The sequence below is a fragment of the Cricetulus griseus genome (assembly GCF_003668045.3).
Source record: "Cricetulus griseus strain 17A/GY chromosome 1 unlocalized genomic scaffold, alternate assembly CriGri-PICRH-1.0 chr1_0, whole genome shotgun sequence".
Taxonomy (NCBI): Eukaryota; Metazoa; Chordata; class Mammalia; order Rodentia; family Cricetidae; genus Cricetulus; species Cricetulus griseus.
The window spans coordinates 120329739-120353884 of record NW_023276806.1 but is presented as its reverse complement, the minus strand read 5'-3'; the positions used below and the strand labels follow the sequence as shown (position 1 = coordinate 120353884).

Genomic DNA, 24146 nt, shown 5'->3' with positions numbered 1-24146 from the left:
ACATCCTCAAAGGCACATTTTAATCACATCAATAGTTTTTTAAATGGGGGAAAGACCTTGTTAGAGAAGTAAGCCTCATTACTAACAAGTGAAAAATATAACTGGAGTCTATATTTATTGATAAGAAGTTCTTCATTTCTTCCTGGTGGTGTTTGAAAGAGTTGAACGAATTACCCTCCTCCCTTTTTATTTCATCAGCTATGGACTCAACAGTATTACTTATGAGTTAGAACCACCTAGAAACTATGAAAAGCCAAGCTTCCTCATAGACCAGGGTCAGAATCTCTGGGATAAGGTGCAGGCATTCAGTATTGATGGCTCTGACACTTATCATGTAGCATAGTTTATGAGCTCTATTCTTTGTCTTTGTTATGCAACAAGGACCACATAGGGCTTCTGGGTTGAACCTTGAAGATGAAAGTTTAACTCTAGATGTGCTTGTGGTTTGAGAAAAATGTGGTCTCTTGGCACATTTCCTCTTTGCTCTACTTCTCTGAGTGTTTAGAATTTTGCTGTTGAAAATAAAGGCTAACCAAGTAAATTGTTCCTATACTGTGATTTGAATTGAGTTCTATGTGGTCGTTGTTTCTGGCTAATCGCTTTCTTGATTATTGCACTCCCAAATCAAAACTGAAATCATGCATCTATCTGTCATCTATGCGAAGTGGAAAAGCTACCAGAAAATTCAAGGCCAGGCTCTATTTTGCTGTTAGTGACAAGTCTTCATCCTTTGTGTATAACTATTTCTTCTCATCATGGAGCACAAAGGGGGAAAAAAAGAGACAATGAAAACAAGAAGGGAGATTCTTGAACTGCTCAGGTCCTCATGGCACCGGAAGATGGAGCACTGGTTCTGCTCACTATAGCTATCCTGATCACCTGGGCTCTGGGCTTCTGCTTACACAAACAAATAACAGCTGTGCAGTGTTTCCCACAGCTTAAGCCTTATTGCAGTCCTCTGTCAAATCAGTGAGGGATGCTCTCATGAATGCTCTTCTTGGTGCATATCCCATCTGTACACCATAAAAACCTCTCTAAAGGCAATGGAAAATATCTGAGAAATAAAAAGCACAAGTCTAAATTTCTCATTAAGAAAAAGTCATAGAAATGTGCATTTTTCTCTCTAGTACTCAAATAAGCCAGTTGGGTGGATTCATTTTGCTCTCCATAAATCTTCCAGGCCATCTAGCTCTTGTTTGATCATCCTGAGAGAGGGAACTTTTAACCGTGTTCTGAATTTCAAGTCCATATCATTTTTTTCTTCTTTGATGTTTTTATTTAATATTCTTTTTGGTAACCTCAACACCATAACTTTGTCCACTATCATCCTCTAAACTCAAATTGCTTTACTGGATTTGTTTCTCTTTCTTCTGTTAAATTCCTTTGTCTCATCAGTTAAATAAAAACTTTTAACAATTGTCTTTGATGTGACTGCGTAGGTAAAGAAAGGGAAGAGAAAACTCAAAGAGACACCCACATAGGTAGACTAAAATACCCATTTGTCAACATTCCTTTATGAGATTAGTTCTAGAATGTTCTGGAACTCTGTTATAGAGCTGGAACTTATCAAATTCAGCAGACCTGGAAAGAAAGAATAAGAGCAGCTTCCTCAAATAAGAAATTGCTTAAAGGTAAAAACCCAGTTAGTGCATTTTGACCAGGAAAGAAAGAATAAGAGCAGCTTCCTCAAATAAGAAATTGCTTAAAGGTAAAAACCCAGTTAGTGCATTTTGACCAAAACACTAGGGTCTGTTGTTAAAAGTCCTGACAGAAGTAACAGTGAGGAAGAGCAGGCATACTGGTTATTCTGCCCTCACAGACACACAAATGCCAGGAGCAATCTAGACAAGGTGAGAGAAGGCCATCACAGAGCTTGAATTTAAAACTCTGTATTTCAACAGGAAAGAAGAATAAGCTCCGTGTTTACTATCTTTCATGGCTAAGAAACAGAATACTGCACAATGACCCAGAAGTGGAAAAGAAGCAGGGCTGGATCACAGTTGGGGACTTGGAAGGCTGTATACATTACAAAGTTGGTAAGTGTCAATTTGGGAAAATGAGAGTCCCAATTGCTTGATTAAATGTATTCAATGCTCTCTTTCTGCTGTTGATGGTGTATGTGTCACCAGGTTAAAATGTAGCTGAACCCTAAAGTGTACTTGAATTATTCTCCCAAAAGTCAGAATAATGAAACTCAAAAATGCATTTAGAATAAAATGCTAGGCTTCAGTTTGAATATTTATATGTGCTTCTCCCAAAGTTCCCTAAGATGACAATAAAAAAATTAAAATGCAATAAGCCCTCAAGACTGATTGGATCAAAGAAAGAGATGCTAGCAAATAAGAAATGGCCATAAAACTGGATAAGAGTAGCTGTGTGACCACAGGTCAGGCAGAGTAGATTGAGGATTCTGTATTCTCAGTCTACAGTGAAGACCATTATCAAACTTATCCACACACCCACACCCCAGGGAAGACCCCAGGATAGAGGTACACAGCAGAGCTGAAAATAGGATTGCTGAAAAGCAGAGAAGTTGAGCGTCTTAAGAGCCCAGTACCTCCCCCACAGGCAGGTCACTGTCCCCAACACTACAACAAAGGGGGAAGTTTGCACAGCCAGTGTGATGGTAAAAATAATTGTGAGGGCACACACGTACACCTACACACACACATAAAAACAAGCCTTCCTCATATAGTTACCAAAATGTTGGCAGTGTGGTTATACTCCCAAGAAGGAGTTTGAAAACTTTGTCTTTGTAAAAATTAAATGTACAGATACTAGATTACCTTCCTTCTCTAAAGTTACTGCTGGCAGTTGATTGGCCTACCTCAACCAGAGAATAGACAGATCTCATGTGCAGAAGCAGGAACAAACAGGAACAAGAACATTGGAGGATGAGGCATGGGAGAAAATTCAGGAAAGAGGAAAATGTCTAGAGATTTGAGGGGGGTGTTTCTATATAAAGAACAGGAGTGTTTTTAAAGATGAGGTAGAATTGGGGAGGTCAATGAAAGACAAAAATCTTAGCAAGAATAAAAATAACATAAGTGTTTGAAGTTGAGAATGAAGAACCTGCCTGTGAAGTAGAACTAAGACAAGCAGAGTATCTGCCTCGACCTGCACAGCTTTAGGGGTGACCTGACTGGGGCGACGGGGATGCAGAAACAACAGACACACAAGGTGCTGATCTGGTGCGTTAGTGATGGAGAATCACTAACATCCAGGAAACTGAGCATGTTCACTTTATATATCTCCTATAATCTCAATCTAGGGAGCAAGTTTATTGTATAGAGCTAAAGGGAGAGTCAGAGCTAATGTGTGCAGACGAACAAGGAGTCAGGTTTCTCTGTAGTCTCCGTAGGGGAGCAGCCTTTGGCTATGAACATCCCAAAAGAGGAAGCAGTCTACATATGCTGCACACACTATCAACATCCACAAATGGACCAGGGAAGGTTTTGCAATTTCCCTGAGCCTGACCTGAGGAAGGCGTTGCTATTCCCATGAGTCTGAAGCATTTGGGTCTTGAACATGGCCATTCCCATGTGAATAGTGCATATTCCCTAAGGACTTCACCCTCTCCCTATGGGGGGGGGGTGCTGGAGAGAAGATTCAGGGGTTAAGAGCACTTACTCCTCTTCAAGAGGATGGAGTTTGGTTCCTAGCACCTACATTAGGAAGATCACAACCACCTGTGATTCCAGATCCTAGGGATCTGACACCACCCTGGCCTCCACAGGCATTGGTTCACACTTATGTGAGTGCACATGAGCCCCCCCACACACACACACACACATGCAGAGAGAGAGAGAAAGATGACAACAATAGAATTAAAATTAATCATTTTAAAAAGAAGAGAAAATATAAGAAAAGAAAAGATCAACCCAAGAGGTTCAAAATATGACTCAGTAAAATAGTAAGAAAATAGGGAGAAAATAGTAAGAAGAGATGGAGAAACATAGGAGAGAAATAGTAGAGAATGACTGCTAGGAGGCAGGCCTTGGCATCCAAATTAAAGTGATTCTGAGAACCCAATATAATTACTCAAAAACAAAGCTCCAAAATATGCTGCCCCAATATGGTATTTAAGTGTACAAGAAATGAGAAAGTCCTTGAAATTCCCAGGTTATAAGAAAATTAATAAACAGCTTGTGTAAAATAGGCTCAGAATTAAGAGTGTCCTGGGTTCAGAACCTTAGAATACCAGAACCTTAGAAAACAGAGCCAACAAGACTTCAGAAATCCAAAGGCAAAGTTATCTTTACCTAGAGGGCTAGGGTGCAGCTCACTTAGCGCAGTCTCTTCTATGCACAAACCTATCCTAGTAATGGATAAACCAGGTGTGGTAGTATAACCCCAGCACTTCAGAGGTGGAAGCAGGAAGATCAGAAGTTCAAAGTCATCCTTGTCCTTACCATACATGAAACAATCTCAAAAAAAAAAATTGTTTCAACTCACATTGTAACACATAAAATGGGTGATGTTAGAGTTGACACCCCTCCCCCATGTGTAGAAACAGATGGAAATGCAGACAGAGCTCTGTGGAGGCTCATTATCAGGAATTAACTCTCAGAACTTTAGGAACTAAGAAGTCAGTTCCAAAAATGTTTCAGTTGGGAACCTGGAGACCCAGGAGAGCCAAGTTCAAAAGCCTGGGGACCCAAAGAATTGAGGGTGGGGTTCCAAGCAGAAGCCCAGCAGGCTCAGGAGCATAGAAGAAGTAACAGTTCAATCTGGATTTGGAGGCAGAAAGACTCCTGTCTCGACTGAGGACCAGGAGGCCTCCGCCTATTTGTTCTATTCAGATCGTCAAGTTATTAGCTGATGTCCAATGCACTCTGCTTTACCCAGGCTACTAATTCAAATATTACTCTCATCAGAAAAAGTCTTATAGAAACACCTAGAATAATACCAGACCAAATGTTTGAACATGATATGAACATGATCATACAATCAAACTGCATCCATTTTAAGAGCTGAAGGAAGACATTTTTGTATGTATACCATATCTCCAGAACATTCCATGTCATGCAGAGTCTCTGAGAAAGCTACTGGAAGATACATCTCACTAAAATAAAAACTTAAAATTTGGTAATTGAGGAAGAAGGTAAATGAGGTACCCAGAATGATGGCCAAAGGAACCCAGGATCACTTTGCCACAGGCCTGTAGAGCAAGATAGTGACCAGTTCCAGAGGCGTGGCACCAAGAAAAAACTGAAACACATGAGTAGCTCATGATTGATCGTGCTGAAAGATACTTCTTAGCAGAAAGTTCACATCTACTTAGAAAGACAGAAAGCAAGGCTGTGAGAAAACTAAAGGACCAGAAAGAAATAAGTCATCATAATGTACTACATGCCTTAGCTGAGGAGATAAATAGTTTGAACTCTTCAGATGGCTTTAATCAAAACTTGAAAATTTTACATTCTGAGTGTGAGGTAGGAAGTGGTATATGGGTAAGAGCTATGAGTGGGGGCTGTAGGGAAAAGGAAACAGATTTGTGAAACTGATTCTTTTCATGCTGTGAAATCAGTAGATACTGTCCATATTTGACACTGAGACTGACTACGTGGCTTTGAGACTATTTACCTATAAAACTTGTCAATTCAGAACAGAAATGAATAAGGAAATTCTACAGGTTTGTAAAATACATACGGTATGTTAGCTTTGTTTTTAACCTGAGAAATTACAATAAAAGTGTGATAGTGGGGCTTTAGACATTGCTCCAAAAGTGTCCTCAGGAAAGCACCATGTAGGTTTGAAACGGTAACCTCTAGAGTTGGTCCAGCCACATGTGTTACATTACTGATGACTGAAAGTGGAAACAGGAACTCAGAAAGCAAGAATCAAATTATTCATATTATCCTGTCCTGGAACCTTGGTATATTATCTTTTGACAGCTAGAGAGGGCCCTGTTCTAGGACAGTCTCCATGTCCCTTTCCACCATGTTCATTCTAAGTGACCAACTTATACACTAGGGAACAGTGACTAGTGACTAGAAGATCCAAGTGAGGGAACATCCCTTTGTGTTTTCTACCCTGTAGAAGTCTTTGAAATCTTTATAATACAGTGGGCTTATTTATATGCAATTATTTAAAAAAATAAAGGTATGAGGAAGTGAGCTATAGATGAGGTTCATAAACACTCGGTACCTGTAAAATACATCCCACAGCCTCATCCTGTCAGTATTGATTCCCAGCAGCTAGTACAGGCCAGGCACATGGAAACCTGCTAAGCAGTTTTTGTCAAAGGAAGGGATGATGAATGGACACAGTACTATTCACAAACCAGACCACCTTAGGGAGTATTTTTTCCATAGCAATCTGGTGACATTCAGGCTCCACTGGTGCTTTTGTTTGGGAAACCAGACTTGGACCTTTCTTGTCATATTCTGAAACTGCAATTTTCTCTTACTTTAATCCTATTATGTGGCAAAGAATCAGACGTGCAGCCCACATCATTCCCACCAGGCAGCTTCCTGTCTGCAAGTGTTTCTCTCTTGAAGACTGTGTTTCTTTATTGCAAATCCATGATTGTTTGCAGAAAAAAGCAGGTCAATTCAAGTGCAATGGTGGGAAAAATTTAGAATTGCTTCTAAACATGGCTCTGAAAAAGCTGTAGAATTTGCTTCAAATAGAAGTATTTTGCTATTATTATTTGACTTTTACTAGCCCAAATATTTTAATGATCAGATTTCATTACACAAACTAAGACTGTGTAATTATAAAACCATAAAACTAATCGCAGAAGATAGTAACATTTCTGAATGTTGTGTCTTGCTATACCTGGAAAATGTGTTCCAAAATGCAAGGCTGTCTGAGTCCTGTTTAACCTGCACATCTCCTAACATTTCTAGTTTGGTCCTGCTAGTCAAGGCTATCTCATTTTATTGCCCTGACCTGCATGTGCTGACCTACAACTAAAAACTACAAAATAAGGTGTAACTAGAGAGCAATAATTGCTCCATATTTATCAGAAATTTGAGACCATCTTAATTATCAGGAATATTTTTAACCTTGTTATGCAAAGAACCTCGCTATAACCATCTTAATTATCAGGAATATTTTTATCCAAAGAACCACAGATTCTCTCTGCTTTGCTTTCCTTGTGGGATTCCAGCCAAGACAGCAATGGCATCTTGTAATGATTGTAACTAGTTCTGTGTACTCAAATTCCTATGAAATCTCAAAAACAGAAAGAATGACAGTACCTGCTAATAACTTGAATAATACACTTAACAAACGTGACCTTTTATATAAACAATAAAATAGGAATAACACAGAAAAACAATATGTATCCTGTAGAACATTTCTTTTGTCCTATATATACTTACATGATTTTTCTTTTGAAGCTGTGTCAGTCTTTGTGACTCTTTTTCTTTGTCTCAGGTAAGAAGTTGGCTGTGAATGGAGCTCAGTGGCAGAGTAATTGCCTAACACAAGGCTTAGGGTTAGTCCCCAGCATTGAAAAAAAAAAAAAAAAGGAGTCTACATCATAGAAAATTATAAAGGAACCAACTAGAAACTCAACATTTCATCTACCTACATGAAAAATCTATCCTATCTAGCTTCCTTGTGATACAGGATGTTTTTGTACAGATATTTTATATAAAAATTGGCTAGAATATGTATCATTTGTAGATTAAAGAGTTAGACTGCTCTTCAGCAGTGAAAAGTCAAAGGCTTTAAAGAATTCTATATTCCTTCAAGATCATCATGGTAAACACTGGTCATTTTGTTATCAGAAACTGGTAGGCCACAGTAACTAATAATTCAAATGGCAGACTGTGTCATTCATTCATTCACTTGGTACATACTTGTTGAGTGCTATTTTATGTGATGCAATAATGAATTAGACATTCAGTCACTTCACCAAGTGAAGATCCATAAGATTTTATTTTCATAAACAGTAAAAGGATTTGTCAAAGTACATGAAGCCCTTAAAAATGAGCTTCTGACAGAACCCAGAGTTCCTATTATTTCATCTTTCATAGTAATATAAGCAATTATTTCATTTAATCATTAGGATTCAAATATGAATAACAAGCAAATAATAATACATGATAAGCTTATGTGTCTGCAGATTTGTTAATTGTTCTAGCATCTTGCCATGACTACATTCAAGTAAGCATACAAGACATGCAAACTAACATAAGAAAATGGCATAGGTCCTTATGAAAGTGAATATCCATGTCTAAACTGAAATTATCCCATCTTTAGATAAAGAAAAATCCTTTAATATAAACCTAAAAAGTTCTAGCATAGGTCAACCAGGTACACTAAAGGAAGTTAAATTTATGTGTAAAAATCAAAATCAGCCTATTCCAAGGATAGCACCCTCCACTGTGAAGACATGTAGACAGGCAAATGTCTTCATTCATCAATACAAACATTCTTGGATAAATTGATGCCATTTCTAAACTCTTACTCTCTTCTTTTACATTTCAGTTAAATATGAGAGGATCAAGTTCTTGGTGATTGCCTTAAAGAATGCAGTGGAGATATATGCTTGGGCCCCTAAACCTTACCACAAGTTCATGGCATTTAAGGTAAGCCCAGATGTTGCTTGTTTACTTCAGTTTCCACCAGAATTCTATTTTCCACATAAGCCAATATCAGTTTTATTATATAGAGAAAAACTTGTTTTAAAAACAATCCTTGAATTTATTATTTCAAAATACTTTAGTATTAAAAATACTCTACAGTTTATCGCATTAAAACCTGTGATTGTCCTCCTTCATTGGAAGTCTATGAACTGTTGACTTCAAGAGGAATTTAGTTTGGAACAGTTACCAGGAAAAGTACCAAACACAGCATTACACAACCATGTCTGCTGTAGAGCCACTGAAAGTCAAAAACTGTCTTGTGTTTTGCCTGAAAAAGATCTGTGGCAGCACTGTGTCTCTAGATCTGGTAATCATCACTGACATTTCTGAATAAACTAAGATTGATGATTCTTTGTTTATTCCTATCTCATGAGGATGTCTCTGGAGTGGCTGCTGAAGGCAGTCACTCACCGAGAAGACCTCATTCTTCTACATTTCCATGCTGATTGTCCTTGCATTTGTTTAACTTGTTTTGGTCTGTATACAAATAGTTTGGGTCCCCAAGGTTCAACTACCTTTGTGACTGTAATTGGATTTTGGGTTTGTATTTATTCTTTTTTTGCCACTTTTTGTAAGTAAAGACCAAATATGCCCTGGGATTTTTCTCAGAGAACAATCACTCCACTCCCATCTTGTTCTTTTAGTTAAAATGCCATTTTGTGATGTGCTGTGGATGACAGATTCATCAACAGAAGTGGACTTTCCTCCATAGGCCCACTTTGCTGCAAGAAATTTTGGGGTTACATTTTGTTCATAATAGCAGTGAAAGGCTGGCTCCCAAAGCTAATGTGGTGCTACTTTGCTGCCAAAATATCTCTCCAGGAAAGCTTTTCACTCAAGATCCCCTTCCCCTTCCTACTCAAGTCACAGCCCTCAGGGTCCTGGTCACAGCCCATGACAGAACAAAACACTCCCCTCAGCAGATCAAACCCAACCTAGAAGAGGAAGCACAGAGGCAAAGCCTTGAATGGGAAAAACTGTCATAAACCAGAGGTAGAACCTCCTCCTAGGACAAGGACAAAAGGTGTTAGTTTCCCCCTGTGCTGTGAGAATGACAATAATAGATGTGGAGGGAACAATATTTAACAGCAGATGTGATTTCTTCAGTCTTCCCCCTAGAGCTCAGTATCTGAGAAAAGTACAGAATCATGGCAAAGGTAGAGACTGGAACTCTCCTTTTTTAATTTTTTGATTTTAATTAGAAACAAGATTGTTTTACATGTCAATCCCAGTTCCCACTTCCTCCTCTTCCCTCCTGCCCCCCCCCCAACTAACACCCTACCTATCACATACCCTTTCTGCTTCCCAGGGAGGTGAAGCCTTCCTTAGAGGGTCTTCAGAGTCTGTCATATCCTTTTGGATAGGGCCTAGGCCCACCCCCATGTGTCTAGGCTCAGAGATTATCCCTCCATGTGAGATGAGCTCCCAAAGTCCATTCCTATGCTAGGGATAAGTACCGATCCACTACAAGGGGGCCCCATAGATTTCAGAGGTCTCCTCGCTGACACCCATGTTCATGGGGACTGGATCAGTCCCATGCTGGTTTCCCAGCTATCAGTCTGGAGACCAAGAGCTCTCCCTTGTTCAGGTCAGCTGTTTCTGTGGTTTCACCAGCTTGATATGGGCCCCTTTGAACTCTTCACAGCTATGGAGCTTAGGGCCTGGATCCATTGATAAGCTTATCTAGAGCTTTTGCTTTCCAGTAAAATCCTTGAAGACAAGACAAGCCATGAGTATTGTGATATGTCTTCAACATCTCCCTTTCTCACCCCTCAAACATAACTCTCCGAATACGGTACAAAGTTTAGAGTAACTGACAATCACAATAGGAAAATCATAGCCAGTCTGTGCCCACTAATCTCCAACAAATTTCACACAATGATGCTCCCAGCCTGTTCTTGAAGGTCTCAACCATAGATGAACCTGGGTACCACATGGGAAAAGGGGGGGCCATAGAGATACACTCTCTAGAGGACAAAGGTCAGAAATATACAGGAAAGAGCAGCAGCATCCAGTCACCAAGCTTTAACACACAATGCCACTATCAAAATTGACAGTTGTAAACTGCTTTTACTGTGCAAGACAAGAAAGGAAAAGAGGGGAACAAAAAATAGACAATACAGCTTTCCTCGTGGAGTCAAATATGAATAGACCTAAACCTGAAGGAGATGTTTTCCTAGCTTTCAATGGAAAAAAAGAAAAAAAAAAATACTTCCTTCTGACAGTGGCCAAGTGAAACTCTTAGGAATAAGACAACCTCTTTTAATGGCATGGATACTAATGAGTTGATTTTTAAAGTCTTTTGCAGATCTTCAGCATAAGCCTCTGCTTGTTGACCTAACAGTAGAAGAAGGTCAAAGGTTAAAGGTCATTTTTGGCTCACACACTGGTTTCCATGTAATTGATGTTGATTCTGGAAACTCCTATGATATCTACATACCATCCCATGTAAGTTTCGGGAATGGGACTGTCTCCTGCATCTGCATGACAGCTTGCATGTAGAGAGATTAGGTTGCACCTTTTTTTCTGCTTGAAATCATGCTAATCTGTAAAAGTTGTGAACTTTGGGTATCACTGAGTAGACAGGATGTTCCTAAAGGTTTTATTATTCCCTCAAGCGAAGTAGCACAAAAAATTCTATTATTCTGAAGATACCATCTTGTTTTTTTGAATTTCAAGTTGAAATGCATATTATACAGTAGCTGAGTTCCCATTTTCGGTTTTTGATTCTATGCTACAGAAAGACAATGACTAGATATTAAATTCTTGGAAATTTTTCTTTTCTGCTTTTTCCAGTTTTTCTCATCAGCCTGGGAGCAATGTGGTGTGGTGCAGCAAATATACTAGGCCTCATACCATTCCTAGCATGTGTGAACCTGGCAATAGTGGACATGCTAGGCAACTTCTCCAACCTTCAGCTTTCCCAGCTGTAAGATGGGACTCCAAGTACCTATTCTGTAGAGATATTACCCCATTATTACTAAATTGGCTCAGGGCCTAACATATTCAAGTTCCTCTTATGAACAATATGATATTAAAATCACTATTCTGACTCATCGCATAAAACATTACCCTTAAGGGAAATGCTACATAGATACACACATGAGAGCCTGTGTGGTGTAAGCAATGTTTCGTGAATTCCAAGGCTAATAACTCTCAGGATAGTCTGAGGCTAATCCACAGCTGATTGGCATTTTGAGATTTTAAAGAAACCCAGTCCTTACACATGTGTTTTGATGCATTTACACATATGCAGTTGCCACCCATTGTTGCATTTTATGGTTTTTTACTTGCATGTCTACATCACAGCTGAGACTTGGTCACCACTGTGATTTTCTTCAATCCCCCAAAGCCCTGTCAATCACATGCTGGAATGATGTTGGCATTGTCAACCAGGAGTAGTAGTGGCACCTCCCTTTCCATAGAACCAGTCAGTCCAATGCTTATGTCAGCAGTGTGTCCAGTAGTAGGGTAATTCTACCTTTTTTCCCCCAAAGAAATCACTAATTTAGAACATGCTGGTATTAGAGCTCCCAGGAGAAGATTCTGGGTACTATACCCATGGCCTTCTTGTAGGAATCTGGCATTCTTACGTCATTCTAGCGGGAACCCACGAATTTCGGTGTCAGAAAAATGTGCTCAGAGCCTACTTCTACCACCAGATACTCATGTAGCTTTGGTCAAGTCATGTAACCCTAAGATGCAGCTCCCTCGTCTGCAACAAAGCTTTCTATGATGGTGAACTTGTCTGAGGTCTAAACTATGAATACAAGTGGTCCATTGAATAGCACACTAGTACTCCATACACTCAGGGTTACTCTTCTTAAGAACAGGTAAGATGGATTCTGGATCAAGTAACTATGTTTGTGTATACCAGTGCATTTGACAAGAGAAGTGACTAAATTAAAGTAGATTTCAGGTTCTACCATAAAAATGACATAAAATTTCATTACAATTCTTAAAAATAAAAGTCAAGAGGTTTTCTTGATTTTTAAGTAGAGTGATTCTTGGCCTTTCTTTGTCTTCTAGATTCAGGGCAATATCACTCCCCATGCTATTGTCATCTTGCCCAAAACGGATGGAATGGAAATGCTCGTCTGCTATGAGGATGAGGGGGTGTATGTGAACACCTATGGCCGGATCACCAAGGACGTGGTTCTCCAGTGGGGAGAAATGCCCACATCTGTGGGTAGGTTAACCATTCCTTATCTCCTTCAGCAGTTACACCCCCCAAATGAAACAAAAGTCAAGAAATGTGAAACAACCATTTGAGTCCACAAAAAAAAAAAAAAAAAAAAAAAAAAAAAAAAATCTGTGACTAACACTGTAAGACTTGCTTTGTCTGTTTAATCTCAAGTCCTTTGTCCTTTTTTTGTGGTTAAAATGTGAACAGATGCTGTGAGTTGTTGCCCATCTAATGTTTTTAATGCAGTTTTGGAAATTCCTTTTGACAGCCTACATTCATTCCAATCAGATAATGGGCTGGGGCGAGAAAGCTATTGAGATCCGGTCAGTGGAAACAGGACATTTGGATGGAGTATTTATGCATAAGCGAGCTCAAAGGTTAAAGTTTCTATGTGAAAGAAATGATAAGGTAAATCCGTTTCAACTTTGCTTTAGTGTTTGCATTTTAAGAGACCACCAGGTACCTGTGAAACCTTCATTTTCCTTTATACTAATGAGTCACATCTATGTTAAGTGATCAATAACTATCTTGAAATGGCATCACTTGGTTTGATTCATGTGAACATTCAGAATCTATGACTCATGCATCCAAACTAACATAAAACATCTAAAACTTTCTTGTAAACTCTTAGTAACGTTTGTGGCCCGTGGGCCTTCTGGTGATTTAACAATCATTGCAGATCCTCCTATGCACTTAGAATAGCTAGCTCATCATTAATCATCTCACAGCTGTTCAGCCTTATTGTTTTCACTTTAGGCCTTTCACAGAGACACTACTGGGACTTAGCTTTCATAATATATTCTCGCTTAAGTGTAAAACATCTAACATGTACAAATATGAACTTCTAAAAATGTTACTCATTCCTAAGAAATGTAGTCACAAACTCAAATCTTGCCATGTCCTGTCTCATTCCAGCCATGTGTCTCCTGTCACACGGGGTGGGGGTGGGGGGCTACGTTCTAATGCAAGTGACCATGTCTTTCCAACATGATCAGCCACCCCACAGGAGTATGCTGAAGTGGTCATGCTCTACCTCACCCTCTCTGTAGCTAATCTATATTTGTATCCTCTGAGATGAGTCAGCCTAACAACCGTGTCCCCAAAGCAGCAGATATGAAGGCCCATAGGAAGGAACGTGATGGGTTGAACTGTTTACATCTCTTTGTTCACCCCAGTTCCCCAGAGGCCAGGTTGGTCTTCATCCAACCCTGATAATATCGGTCTGGATTCCTTCATCCTGGCTAACTGCTTCTGACCTAGTGTGGTCTAGTGAACAGAGGCTGTGGGAGACAAGGATGGTTACCAGGGGACTTGACAGACCATGTCACACACCAGACTTAACAAGTAAAACTCAACACTTTCACGGGTCTAGAACCTAAGACCTGAAATGTCTGGGTGTGGACAACTACACTGTAGTTCTTGATGACGTACCCCAGCAGGCCTGGGCCAGCCCATGTTCTCAGGCTGGAGCCTATAGTTTAGTCCCTGAACCCACAGCTGGGGACAACAGCAACCCTTTCTTCTCAGCAAATCCTCACTATCCTCCCCAATTCGACTCTCTGACCCCTTAGAGTAGCTGTACTTTCCTCTGTAGCATTAGGTAATTCCATAAGCTTCTTAAGGAGCCATGGGAACAATTAGCACTAGTGACACACACACACATTCCTCAGACCACAGACACTGGCTGACTGAAGGGCTATTGCACAGCCCCAAATATTATTTTCCTGGGGCAGTGGTTCATTGATGTTCAGCTCAAACAAGCAGTAATAGAAATCTGCTTACTTCTCCCAGGCCTTTGACAAAATGATTAAACTGGCTGAGACCTAATGGACGGTGGTTCTGCTTATTAATGCCATTATCTCCTTCGGCTTAGGATCTGCCAGCATCAGCATAGAGGCCAAGTGCCAACCCTGAAGCACCAGACTTGATAGGCATTCTACACCTTAGCCTAGTCAAGCATAGCCACTCTAATGTCTTTGTTTTTAAGTCTAAAAATCCAACACTGAAGTTGTACAACTGTCAGTAGGCTCCCAAATTTTGCCCATAACTTTGGGAATTTAAAGGGATTCTCTTTCATCTGCGTCCATATCACTTGCAAGGAAGAGAAAGATTGTCCCTGTACCTTTGTAGAAATCATCATTGTCCCAGGCCAGAAGTCTAGCAATAAATAATAATGTTAGAAAACATAATGGCAGGAGTGATTCCATACAGTGCACTGTCTCAAAAGTCACTATAAATACAGGCCACAGAAGCTTAACTGATGTGTGGCAAGGAGAGGACATGTGAGAGAAAATGGCTGGACAATTGAAGAAGAGAAGGGGGAAAACAACCCGTGAAGTTGAACTAATTTGTTTTTAATTCCAAACAGGTCTTTTTTGCATCCGTGCGATCTGGAGGAAGTAGCCAAGTGTTTTTCATGACCCTCAACAGAAATTCCATGATGAACTGGTGACAGAAGAGCACTTGGCACTTATCTTCATGGCGTAATTTCTAATGTAAGAGAACATAACTCGTGTGGACGTATGCCAGTCTAGAGGCAGAACCGGAAGGCCTGCTTGAACACCCTGCCTTCTTTCCCCGCTTCCTTTCCCTCTGTCCCTCCCAATAGCCCCTCTTTCAGTGTTGCAGCCTGGTTGAGAAGGAGAGAAAGAGGTGGCAGCAATGTCTGCGACATCCCGAGGATGCTGCATTGTCTGTGGACAGAGTTGGACCTTGTGCCCTTCGGAGTTAGGGATAGAAACAAATATTGTGTGCTTTTATGATTAAGCTGTGTTCATGCTGGCTTTTCAGTTCTTTTGGTTTGGGTTTCTTTTTTAACTTTTTTTTTCTTTACCCCCTTATTTTGTAAGGATGGGGAAAGGATACATACTGGGAAATTAGTCTTTTTTAATTCTGTCTGCCTGCTAGCTTTAAGTATATGGTATGTTGTAAAAATTCCAACTCCCAGTAGTGAGAGACAGCACAATAAATGTACCTTATCTTCCTGCACTGAAGGCTATACCCACATTGTCGGGTAATTTAAGAACTCTCTTGCCTTCACCAACCCAACAGGCTGTTTTGTTATTTTTTTTTCTTTTTAATTGCTACTGGCTAATGAATTTTTGAAAGAGAAGCGGAATAGCTTTCTCCTCTCTGGGGAAATAGATTTTAAATGGCTAAACTACTAGCCTTAATCTAATAAAATCAACTACCACTTTTGTGAGTCTGACAGGCCGTAGTTTGATATGGCCCTTTCTAGAATGGAGGGTGTTGAGTGGGACAGAGATGCCATTGAGTTGAGTGGGCTTGTGATTGGGGAGGGACTCTGGGATGCCACTGTCCCTCGATTATTATGCAACAGATCAGGGCAAAACATGGGATGACAGGTGGGTCACCCAGAAGGAGCTTATGAGAAATGAACTAATATGTCTATGTAAATACACACGCATTCTTTCTTCAAGGCACAAAGCCTCCCTGCTAAGAGGTCCCTTCATTTGGGTTTGTTAGGATTGAGACTGGTTGAGACCTTTCCTGGAGCTGAGGTTATATGACAACCATGCTCTGGAATGCCAGCCCAAGGGTGCCACTTTATCAAGATTTTAAACTGTGACAAACAAAGAAGAATCACTAAGAAATACTTCTGAGCTGCTGTGTCCTCACTGAGTCAAGGGACTAGACTCCTGAGCCTGCACAGACACTGCAGGCTCCAACAGCTCAGGTCTTAGGGAACCTGAAGGCAAGGCTTTGGCCAAAATTCTGAGAACCTATTCATGTTATGTTCCTCCAAACTTCCCAACATACTGTTAACAACATCTGTGCAGAGGTGTGTGTGTATTTAGTTCAGGTTGACTTGTGTCTGTAAAACGCTTATTTGGATGATTTGAACCTTTATGTGACTGGCTGGGATGTTTCCCATAGCTGTAAGCATGGCCGCCTATGGTATCCAGGTGTTGCAAAATGGTATCTGTGCTGTGCTTCCTGTTTTAACCTACCTCGTTTTGTTTGTTTTTGTTTCTCTGTTCATCACAGCAGTGTTATCTCCAGGAGACATATAGAGAGCTCAATTGGGCAATCTCAGCTCTATTGAATATTTTCAAAATAATAGTTCACCAAATTGTTCTTTAAAAATTGGAGGGAGAAAAAAATCTTCAATGACAAAAACCTAATGAGGTTTGGTTTTAAGAATGCAATTACTGTAAATGGATCAAAAAAGAAAAACAAAAACTGTGATCCTACTGATTTTGCCTAAACAAATGAGCAGCTAATGTACTATTAATGAGAACGAAACACATGCTAGGAAAATGGTTTGGCCAAAGGGGATGAGAAAGGGAAATATTCCGAGTTCTGAACTATAGCCTATTGTGTTCTCCCCAAGGGTGATGGTCATTTGCAGTTATCTAAAGCAGGTGACACCAGGAATGTAATGAAGGGTGGTCTTCAGGTGACCACCAGATGTGCCCATCATGGTCCCTCTAGTTCTCAAAAGCAATGAAATCCTCCCGTTCTCATTTTTACTGCTGGGGTTATGCTGCTGAACGACACTGTCTTCTCAAATTCCGTGGGAAAAATTCAGCAACTACTGGAATTGGATGCTGATGTGGACAAAAATAACGGATCTTGTCTCCAAATGTGATTGCCACCAGCTCTTTATATTGCTGCTGTGACAGTTTGAACCAGAGGCTTCTTTAAATTATGTTGCAAACTGATCTTTGTTTTTATGTTTTGTTTTGTTTCATTCTTATTTCTAAGTGATACATCCAAAACACACAGCTTTAAATGATTTTTTATTGTGGGACTTTGGGTACAGTTAAGAAATAAAAGGGAATCATTGTGTTTAAACATAAGGTAGTTTGTGAATGTATTTTTTAAAATCTAGATTCATTGGAACAAAAAATCATAAGAAAACATATTAATGCCGTCTTGTTTACAGTATGTACAGTGACATAACATAACATGAGCTTTTTCTGGTGCCAACAAAACAAAATAAAACACAGACGTTAAACATCAAGCCATGCCTTTTATATTTTTGTACAAATATTTTGCACTGAGCATAAGACAAAACCAATTTTAAAAGAGGCCCGCCACTCTCTGCTCCTTAAAATACATTTATAGAATTCCTTGAAGCAGTAATCTTCTAAAGTAAATATTCTGGCATTTATGACAGGTCTCAACCCTGACATCATGAGACCTTGGTCATGCAAAATATATCAGAATGGTGCCCCTGTGGTTCATCATACAGTCCCCACTAGGGGGTGAGTTTCCTTCTGTTTGCTTTTTTCTGAGGATGTGATCTCTTTACCTATTGTAATTTAAAATTTCTTCTGTTGTGATAGTTCCTTTAAAAAGATTTTGTTACTAGAAATTAGGCAGACTTCTTTTTTTCTATAAGAAAGAATAGCCTTCCCCAAGATTAAGCTTTAGTAGACCTGTCCATCCTCAACACCACTAAATTGCTGACCATTCAGAAAACCCACTGAGCATGGTCACATCACAGCTTTGACATGGAACCTAGAAGAGACCATTGTGTTTAAGTGCTGGCCAGGACATTGTAGCTTGGATTCCTATATCCAGTGAATGGTGGAGATGGATGGACTGTGAATCCTCCCACACGGATTCCATCCAGATCATACATAGCCAACCCACAACATTCAAGCAACAACTATATTAAGTACCACATGAAACCTGATAGCTCTAGTGAGATGGAGCTCAGTGATTTTCTTGGGGAATTTTGAACAAACTTCAAGACCTAGACTTTTTGTATTATTATGATTCTTATTCAATCTTAGGGCAAACTCTCACAAGGCCACTTAGATGAGGCCCCATGCTTCTAACACTACCATTCTTTTCTGGGGTACACACCTAACAGACCTTGTATCAAGTGCACATTTTTCAAGGTCATTGTAGTTTCTGGTCGTCACCATCTACTTCTAACAGTTTCCTGTCTGCTCTTGTGATGCACTAATCATTGTGTCTCTGGTTGTTCCTGTGCAGTAGTTTAGAAAGAGGTGTGATACCCAGGCCGGAGCCATTTGGGTATTGTCCATTGACAAAGAAGGGCCAAAGTCTGACTTCCCAGCCCACAAAGTTTTCTTTAAAAAACTGCTTTTCCTGCTACTGTGTGTATGAGTTCTTGTTCCTGTATCCTCAAACTGCACAATTGCTCTGTGTGTGCTGTCTTGAAAAGTCCGTGTGAACAGGCACCGTTGCCTTCGTGCTAACTGCTTTACAGTATATGATGTTCGACATCAATGTTAACAGAGAAGAGAGAGGTGTTGATGAGACTTTGACCTCAGCGTGTTGCAGGAAAGCATGAGAAAATCTACCCTGCTCCAAACTCTCCAGAGACTCTGGTACTATGTTCTGACCATCTCAACAGTTGTAAATTATTGATTACCTTTTAGTTCATCCCCCAAAAAATAAATATAAATGTCTGAACACATACAAACCATCTGATGAGCCAAGAACTTGCTTTCCCTGAGGCTACATCATTATAACACAAAATTTAACCCCTAAAGTCTATTTTTTTTTAACTTACCTGCTGGAATTTCTCATAAATGCCATTGTATTTGGCCTTGCTCACTACAGCAGTAGTGGGGACCCTAAAATGAGCTGTCTTCCCATGAGTCTCACACAGTGCGACTATAACATTATCTCTTTTCCAGAGCCCAGCAAAGAGTAAAAGCTCCTCACAGTTTTCAAGTCCCGAGCTGACAACACATACATTTTTGCCAAGTCTTTTCTAGTGTTGGTTTTTATTTCCATACTGTGTCACTGTTCCAGAAATCTCTCTGTAGACATTTGTGTGATCCAAAAATTTGCACAACATTAAACAAGATCAGGATCCTGTGCTTTTAACTTTATTTTCCTGCACACTCCAGTCCATGAACACCCACAATGCAGAACAACAAAGATCTCCCAAAAAGTTTTTAAACAGATGATCCCTGGTTAAGGTTTGCACTGTTTTAAGTCAGATCAAAATGTTGCTAGGCATTTGGGTGAAATCTAGAAAATACACTTGAAAATAAAAAAAAAAAAAAAAAAAAAAAACTCCCTGAGCGTTCCAACTTCTGACTGTGTGTAATCATCTTTGTAGCCACTCACTCGCTCTGTGTGAGTTTGGTTTTGCTGATTTATCTCTTAGAGACAGCAAATTGCTTTGCAGAACAAAGGGCTCGCAAATGCTGACAGGAATGCAAGAGGTCCCCAGCAGTGGATCGCTATTGCTCCTAGCAAATATCCATGCCTCAGTTGCCCCTTTGCCTGTCCCTTCCCCCAGGTTAAATCATACTGTAGTTTGTTTAAGGAATCTGAAACATTTTCCCAAGTCAGAATTTCACATGTTGGCTGTCAGCGTGAGGGAAAGAACAACAAGCTAAGTGCATTTTGAAACTACATGTTACAAACATACTTTTCTTTTTGACCTTTTAGCTGTCTTACACCGTTAGTGCAGCTGTAGAAAGATAGTGCATCTATAATAGTGGAAAGGAAAATTTTCCTTTGCTGGGCCTATGATTGTTTACATTTTTAAACCTCTCATTCTCAAAACATGTTTTGAATGGCTAAAAGTCTGTGAAACTGGATGTAGTTATACCTACATAGCTTCCCGAAAAAATTCTTCCAGTTGAAACTTTTATTTTTAAGTATGCCTTTTCCTTCACCTATACAACAATTCTCCAAGAAGTCTTTTCTACAGATGCTCCTGCCACAGTTGGGAAAACTTAGGTAAGCTCTAAGCCAAAGACTCCCTAGACCTATAACCTGAGACCTGCTGTTACATTATCACAGAGGAAATGCGTGTGATGAAGTATTAATAGGAACAAGACACATGATAATGCCTCGTTGCCATTTCCAGATCAAAATCCCACCCTTGCTCTTCCCAATACTCACTTCTCTGAAGCTTTTTCACCCACTGAGAAAGTCCCTGAGCCCCCACCCCCAACCCCCCCCCAGTCACTCTCCAGTGTTGCTCATGTGTTCAGCCCTTGGCCCGCTGCCATTTCCAGCACTACCCTTCTGAATGCTCCATTTACACATACAAACACCCTGGCTTCCCATTTCCCTGATCTTATCTGGTAAAACCTATTATCAATGACTATAGAAGCTCCTAAGTGATAGTGGGGAGTTTTTCTCATTGGCTCCAGGTGTGTCTTATGCATCCTTTCCAAACAAAGGTCATTGTTTCACCCACACCCCCTTCCCATTAGCACTACCAATGTCTCCCATTCTTTGTAGGATTTCACCCAGTAATGATACAGTCCTGTGGTACAACCCTCTCCTTGGCCCCATGATGACATTTCCCTTCCATCTATTGGTCTTCACCCCTTCAAAGAAAAACTCCCCCAGAGGAACTGTCTACTCATTAACTAAATTTCTTTCCTTGCCTTTTGAGCTATTTTGAATCAGCCTTTCATCGCAGGGTAGTGGCTTTGCTAAGGGTATTAGTGGCTGTCTCCCTGTCCAGTGCAGCAACCAGGTCTCTGCATAGTGGTTTTTGACAGACAGGAGATGCTTCTCGAGAGAGCTCCTGTGCACTGGACTTCCCCGTTTGCCAGTGTGAGCATGTGCCAGCAGCTAGTACTGGATATCCCCTTTCTAGCTGAATCTCTTCGATCTTGGAGCCTTAAGAATCAGCTCTACAATGGAATAAGCCACATCTTCATCTCCAACCCCAGCCTCCTTCCTGAAGGCTGGATTCATGGGCTTAATTTCCTGATAAGCATCTTCATTGCAATGTGCACTGTATCCCAAAAGACTGACTCATGGTCTTCCCCAGATTGGCAAAACGTCTATTTCATTCTTCTACATTGGAAAATCTCATCAGCACTCCTAATTTTACTCTTTCATATACTGTATTTTAGAAACGTGGCCTTTCTTAGACTCAGGAAATTTCCATAATCTGATCTGGGCCCAGGCCACTTTCTACCTGGCATGATACTTTTTGTTTTGTTTTGTTTTTCGAGACAGGGCTTCTCTGTGTAGCTTTGGAGCCTATCCTGGCACTCACTGTGTAGACCAGGCTGGCCTCGAACTTACAGACTGGCATGATACTTTTAAAACACAGGCCCAGATATGCCACTCTTCCACTAAGCTCTACAGTATCTTCCCAGTACACTCAGAATAACATATTCATGTGGTCAATAAAGCTACTGAAATAATCTGCCCTACCTTTTGACCCTACATGGCTATCATAATCCCTTCTCTGACCTATTTTTCTCGGTTCCCTTGAATCTAGCCATTCAGTCCCTGCCTCACCCTCAACGCATGCCCCCACCCAGAATACCCTCAACGCATGCCCCTTCCTGGTACCCCATCCAGAAACCACATACCTGCATGACTCACTCCTTCCCTTACTTTAGATCTTATTCACAAATATTCCTTTACCCCCAGAGAACCACATTATAAAAAACCACCACCCACAGCCATTCTCTGCTTCACCACCATTCATTGTTGTTCTTGCCAGCTATTTTGCTCCTGGGTCTGTCTTTGAAGTTCTTTGAGGGATACCTAGCAGATAGTAGTTATTCAGTAAATGTTTACGGGTAAATACATGAGTGAAAATAAACAGTAACTGCTTTGGAATCAAAATGGCATAAAACTATGTGGTTAGTTTTAATTTCTATACCAAAATTAAGAAGCTGTCTTCAAAGGCCATAAAAATCATAAAACATAGCTGTGCTTTCATATAAAAATAGAAAATGCTGTGGATTTTCATTCCTGGCAGGAAAGACAGCTGACTTTGACCCTGGCTATCCTTTCTTGTTTCATGAATCATCTTCACAAACTCAGCTGCAGGAGTAGAAGAGAAGCTATTACCCCGACCACGGAGAAAAGCAACATTTCAAAACTAACTCAAGTGATGGTCCTTTTTAAGCTGTTGTCATTGCACCAAAAATAAAATCTACAGATTTGGGGGTGTAAGGAGAGGACTCTTCATTTTGTTTTATGAAATAAATGTTTCAAAATCACAACAGTCAAAGACCTTCTGCCAAATGTAGCTTCAAACACACCTGATGACATTTGGGTCTTAGCAGTCCTTCGAGTGGCAGGAGTTCTGGGGCCTCTGGGCAGCCTCCTTTTCTGTTTGTATATACTCAACGTCGTTGAATGTTGTTGCATGGTTTCATTGTAGGATATTGACACATGCCTTCTATGGATTTATTGTTTCACCAAGTCTTGTAAAAGGCACACCTTGTAGTACAATTTGTTCAATCGTGTATTTATTTCCTCCTTTAATAAAAAAAGATATTTTAAAAAATATAAAAGAAGGTAGTGAAATGATGTAACTGAAGCAGCATAACAGAGAAAGAATTGTTCCCCTTATTCTGTGTCTTCTCACAAAGATGTTGAGACAAAGGATAGCCAGGGTCAAGGCCTTTCCAGGACCAAAACCATGTAGGGAACTGCAGTGCTTAATCTGAAGCCCTTTACAAAAGAATGCTTCCAGGTTAGGTGGGGAATGTGAAAAAGAGGCTCAGAAGTATCCAAAATGTTACAGTAGTTGAGAACAATCTAGAAACTAATAAAAGTTTTTAAAACAAGTTTTCAATATGATGTACATAAAAAATATCTTCTTATTAGCTTTCTTTAAATGTGTACCACAGTGGCTTGACAGTATGCTGTCATTTGCCAACAAGAACTCTGTCCATGTTCTGTGACAATAACAACTTGAGACGGGCCTGACTCTCTCCCCAAAATAAATATCTTTTTCAAATCAATTTACAAAGTGAAGTCAAAGTTTTCAACCCTTCACCAGAGGCTGTGTGAACCCAGGTTTCATTTTCCTCATAGCCAACTTAAGAAAAGAGGTATTCCAAGCTAGGAGACATCACTGGAGTAGAAAGAAAGACTAGCAACTCATAGTCGGATCCCAAATTATCAAAGTTACTACCGTGAAGGCAGAATGACCAAGTGGACTAACAGTGAGTTGTCTAACCATCCCTTAACCACATTCTATGCTGGTGATCAAGCATGCTGGTGTTCAGACATGCCTGACGCTGACAGATACCTGCTGGCTTCAGTAAATGTTCCCATCTGGCCCCATTTGATATGGACAGCCTTTTCCTCAACTTCACAAGATTTTGGTCTTGATTGGAGGGGGGTGGGGTCTTGAGTTTTGACTTTGACATTTTACTGGCTAGTAAAATCCAGAACACAGGAGCACTGCTCAAGAGGACTCATGAAGGTCCAGAATTATTTCAGTGCAGAAATACATTGTCCTTCTCAAAAGCTGTGGGGAGAAAACCTGACGCTATCCTCTCATGCTGGAGCCCAAAGGTACCTGGCCAGGGGACTGTAACTTAGGCTGGTCTCATCAAGATAAGCGATAGTAACCTCATGTGACATTCCAGAAACCTATGTACGTGCCAGTACCATCAAAG

At 40.2% G+C, this 24146-nt stretch overlaps 1 protein-coding gene across 3 annotated transcripts in view; it reads left to right on the top strand.

Annotated features, from left to right (window-relative positions):
• Tnik (TRAF2 and NCK interacting kinase) overlaps positions 1–23015 on the top strand; it is a 399852-nt gene extending 376837 nt beyond the window's left edge. Inside the window, exons 26-32 of one of the 3 annotated variants that reach the window (XM_035451031.1) lie at positions 1902–2036; positions 8446–8546; positions 10902–11051; positions 12633–12792; positions 13058–13197; positions 15158–15284; positions 22555–23015. In XM_035451031.1, coding sequence (XP_035306922.1) covers positions 1902–2036; positions 8446–8546; positions 10902–11051; positions 12633–12792; positions 13058–13197; positions 15158–15241 — 770 coding nt within the window. In that variant the 3' untranslated portion in view covers positions 15242–15284; positions 22555–23015. Of the gene's footprint in view, positions 1–1901; positions 2037–8445; positions 8547–10901; positions 11052–12632; positions 12793–13057; positions 13198–15157; positions 17777–22489 lie in introns of those variants that run through there. The other 2 variants (XM_035451029.1, XM_027392076.2) reach the window with 2 other exon arrangements.
• Positions 23016–24146: the final 1131 nt, after the last annotated feature.